The 4369-nt window shown below is 32.2% G+C and overlaps 1 protein-coding gene across 2 annotated transcripts; it reads right to left on the bottom strand.

Moving 5' to 3' along the window:
- Window positions 1–664: 664 nt before the first annotated feature.
- On the bottom strand, window positions 665–2746 carry LOC110038811. Of its 2 annotated transcripts, XM_020743717.1 has the most exons (5): window positions 2412–2746; window positions 2262–2325; window positions 1850–1913; window positions 1070–1178; window positions 665–940 (listed from the first exon to the last, which is right to left on the bottom strand). In XM_020743717.1, exons 1-4 carry the CDS (start codon window positions 2724–2726, stop codon window positions 1172–1174), a joined length of 450 nt encoding a protein of 149 aa, XP_020599376.1. In that variant the 5' UTR covers window positions 2727–2746; the 3' UTR covers window positions 665–940; window positions 1070–1171. The 2 variants fall into 2 exon arrangements, with proteins under 2 accessions (XP_020599376.1, XP_020599377.1); XM_020743718.1 differs by lacking the exon at window positions 1850–1913.
- Window positions 2747–4369: the final 1623 nt, after the last annotated feature.

The following is a 4369-nucleotide window of genomic DNA, read 5'->3' as shown; positions in this document are numbered from 1 at the left end:
GAAGTATGGAACTAAATTTTTAGGAAAGCAAACAACATCCATATTTCTCTAAATTTTTCTATCATGTAGTACATAAAATTCAAATTTCCTATTTCATGCGACACTACATTGGAAAATAAAATTGTTGGCAACTCATCAAAAATATAAAATAAAGAAAATGAAAATCATGTATTTAACTTGCCCTCTGTATATGGAGTGGCCCGCCCGTTTTAAAATTAGTGGTAGTCATGATCCATCAACCTAAAAGCATGGGTATTATGTTTTTCCAAATTAGAAGGTTCATTTAATCATCTTTAATTTTATATAATGCCTCGATTTGCTAGAAAGCAAAAAATAATAATTTTTTATTAAGAAAAAAATCAATTAGTGTTTTATTATTATTATTTGATTAAGAACATCGTATGGACTTGTCAAAAACATAGACTAAATGTTGATCGATGGATCAAAATATGGTTTAGGAGAAGATTGGGGTTCCGAATCAAGGAAAAAAGAGCAAAGTAAATAAAATACATCAAGTGGATATGCTATTTTGGCTAAGAAAATTTTTATGTTACATTTAGGTGCAACCAACATATAATTCTCTTTTTACAGATTTGACATATGAGCGAAACAACTAAAACAGTTCCTTCCTGATTTGCAATCAAAAGTGTAAAATGATTAAATGTTTTAAGAAGCAACGCTCCATATGTTTTGCCTTAAATTGTTTAAAATCACATCATAGGAATACAAATATGATGTCTAAATCCTGATCTCTCCCTCTTCCAAGTCATGATCATTTGCTGAAACTATAATCTTAGCAATTACCTGATCATCGAAATCATCATCTTTGAGGAATAAAGCCAACTGTCTCGAAGCATAGAACAACATGCTTTGACAACCGAACCCCTTCAATTCTTTCACAGACTCATTGAAATCATCAAATTGAATGGTTGCTTTTCATCTGTGTAAATATAGAGAAATGGACATTCAGTATCAATGAAATTGAAGTTTTTTTAAAATTTGATGAATTTAATTACTATTGTATTACGTTCTGCAGAGGGAACCATGATGCAAATAGAAAATAAATAACCTTTTCAAAGACTAGATGAGATTCTTCTCTTTGTTTTTTAATCCCCATCCTTCGCTGAAATTTTGCCTTCTCCATGGTAGATTCAAGAGCTACGACTTTTGCTCAGTCCCTAATCCACATAAAATTTAAGATTTTCTATATAAATAATTAATCATCATATTTTTTTCTTACGTAAAAGATAAATATTTGATGCTTATACCAACTTAAGAAATAATGCGGGTTCTGCCCAGTATATATTTATATATATCATAGGTGGATTAGACATCCGTATTTAGTGCAACAAGCCACCAACAAGTTGGTTTTCCTGATCACAGAAGAATAGCTATGCAAACGCATAATGGTCTTCTAGCCAGCATATCATAAAATGAAATATGAATATATTTATATAACTAGAAATTATAATGCATATAAATATATAATAGATTGACACTTCTATTGTCTGAAAAAAAAAAATCAACAAACAGAATCTTAACTTACACTTATTATGTTCGTTTATAGATTTTGACTTTTGTTGTGGCATCTAAAATTGCCTGGCGCACTTAACGCAATAATGATTTGTGGTTGTTGTTGTTGTGGCATTCTAAATGCACGATTCTTTTCATCCTAAACGGTCCATTGATAAGTTTAATTAGAACATAGCACCATTGTCTTCTTAATTTTTTTGTTTTAAAAAGACTATGTTGTATATATTATCAAACATATAATAAAGGTGAGTGTGCATATAATATTTTGCTGCTGTAATTCTGCACTCCATTTTGTTTCAATAAAACGGTTATTTACCTTAACAGCATGGACGACTTGCAATGATCACATCGGTTTAGGCTTATAAGGGGATCAACGGAACCTACAATTAATATAAATAAATGAAAACAAAAAAACTTATTAACAATCTGAGTTTTTATTAATTCATAATAAAGCAGGAAAATTATCCTATTCAAAATTTATGGAGAAAAAAAAATAAAAATTACTGGCACGAGGAAATCCTTTATTGCCAGTAGTACATGTTTTTTTAGGTTGAGCTCTATGCTGAGGATTCTTATTGTGAGCATTAACCATATCTATCAATTCAAAATAACAACTGACAACATCACTAATTATAAATCATCAAAATGAAATATAAATTAAATAATCATGAAAAATAAAATATTTTAAGTCAATTTTTGAAGGGTTTTCGCAAATATATGTTTCTTACGGTTTCGAGTTGAACAACCGGCTTTCTTTTGCGGACGAATTGAGTTTTTGGAATCCCATTGAACCTGATGTAGGAAAAAAAATTATGATGATTTTATTAGATGAAACAAGACCAAAATAAACGAAGTAATCATTAATATTGGGGACTTACAGTGTTGGAGGTTTTAAGATCCTTTGAAATTTTCTTGAGACATGTTGAGCCTTTAGCCTTTGTAGCAGAAACGTCTGAATGGTTAACCTTTGTTGCAGCATCCACATTCTTCAGGTCTTCATTTTCTTCAGTTGATTTTCTTTTTCTGCTTGTATGAATATATTTTTGCATTAAGGAACAATCGTTATTATGCGGATTTTTGCAGTTTCGTTCTTCTCTTGTGAGAGCACCTTCAACTCTTTCAATGAGCGATCTAGCTTGAGCGAGTTCTCTCAAAAGCTTTCTTTTCAGCAAAATCTTGTCAGCGATGGACATAGATTTTAAGTTATAGAAACAAAAACCCTCACTTTCAAGATCAAACTTCTTTCCTTCGGCTTTCATGATTCGAGACATCTTTGAATTTTGTTGCTTCACAAAAAACTAAGAAAAATGTAAATGGGTAAGATTATGAAAAAACTTCCAAAAATCCGAACTGAGGAGAAAGGAATTAGTATTTCGCTTCTTCTAACAAAGAGAGGCAAGAGGCTCACCTTTGAGTAAAGAGAGCGTGCGGCAAAATGTCGCCTGTGCCTTGGCTCTAATTCGACGAAAGTTAGACGAAGCTGATGATGGGAGAATAAGCCTAGGACTTAATCAATGACGCTGGGCCAGCTTTCCATATTTATCGGCTGAAGTACATGTCCGTTAAAATCCTAACTGAGTCGGGCTATAACAATGAGCAACGTGGCAAATGCTAAATTCAAAATATAATACCTCCGTCTATGATATTTATTATTATTCTCACTGATATATCACCCAATAAATAGCTGATCTAAAATTTGAATCAGAATGCATCTGAAATGCAACAAGTTCGAAGGGGAGAGAGCAAATCGACTGCCACAACTCAAAAAATAAAATAAGTTCTTAAAATGCACGAATTTTAGAGATCTGCCGCAGAATGTTAAGAAGGGTCCATGACCTTCGTTTAAATGCCATTATAAATATCGAATATAACCATTTTGAAGCCCTGCCGCCTAAAACGCAATTTGTTGCATTAGTTGGTTCAAATTCCGTGATTTCGATTTAATTTGGATGATTTAGAATTAGTCTCACATAACCTTTATCTAACAACACTCGTGAGTAATTTCTGGCTTGATTGGCTCAGTCAAAATTTAAGAATTTCAATAAATTTGAGACCAACTTTTTTTAGCTGTTAGTTTTCTTTTTTATTTGAAGTTCTAGCGATAGTAATGCAAAGGCCAATTTTGTACTGTTACAACCAGAATAGTTGATTAAGTTATTAGCGACCACTTGTGCACGAGGAAGTATTAGCTGCCCTTCTCTCTCTTTTCCGATTGGGTGGCCGCCGCTTCTTGTCATCTCCATCATAGGCGGATACTTCTCACTCTGCGGGAACATTTATATACATACCACTCAATTCTCTTGTATTTACATATCAAGCACCAAAGATTCAATTTTTACAACGTGCCACATTTCCTGTAAATGAAGAGTGTATTTCATTTTTAAAATTTAAAATAGTGTAAATTTTTTATGTGATATGAAATATTTGAGTGGTGTAAATGTAATAGTTAAAATTTGAATGTTAGAGGTGTAAATACATAAGAAATGAGTCATATGCATGTAATGGCTTTTTCACACTATTCCCTTGACAGTACTGTTGGCTTTCATTAAAAAAAAACCAACATTATATTTTCTTCCATTTAAACAGAATAAAAATTAACGTGTTGATGTGGAAAAAAATTTACATTAGTACTACACACGTAAAAATAACATGCGTAGTCAATCAAATCACGCCACGACATGTCGCGCGACAGAGCAAAAAAAACGGCGCAGTAACACGGGGAATATTCCCCCCTGTGTTATTCATGTGTTATTACGCGTTATTCATGTGTTATTGCGTGTTATTCATGTGTTATTGATGTGTTATTGTGTTATTATAACACCAAGAATATTCTCAG

This window comes from Phalaenopsis equestris, unplaced genomic scaffold, assembly GCF_001263595.1.
Source record: "Phalaenopsis equestris unplaced genomic scaffold, ASM126359v1 Scaffold233969, whole genome shotgun sequence".
Lineage (NCBI taxonomy): Eukaryota > Viridiplantae > Streptophyta > Magnoliopsida > Asparagales > Orchidaceae > Phalaenopsis > Phalaenopsis equestris.
This window is presented reverse-complemented; position numbering and strand designations above follow the sequence as displayed.

What these genes read in the sequence shown, in the direction of transcription:
- LOC110038811 (XM_020743717.1), bottom strand. Translation starts at nt 2,726, where the DNA reads ATGTCCATCGCTGACAAGATTTTGCTGAAAAGAAAGCTTTTGAGAGAA. An exon ending in ATCTTAAAACCTCCAACACT is followed by an intron (nt 2,326 to 2,411) that starts GTAAGTCCCCAA and finishes TTCCTACATCAG; the next exon opens with GTTCAATGGGATTCCAAAAA. An exon ending in CGGTTGTTCAACTCGAAACC is followed by an intron (nt 1,914 to 2,261) that starts GTAAGAAACATA and finishes TATTAATTGTAG; the next exon opens with GTTCCGTTGATCCCCTTATA.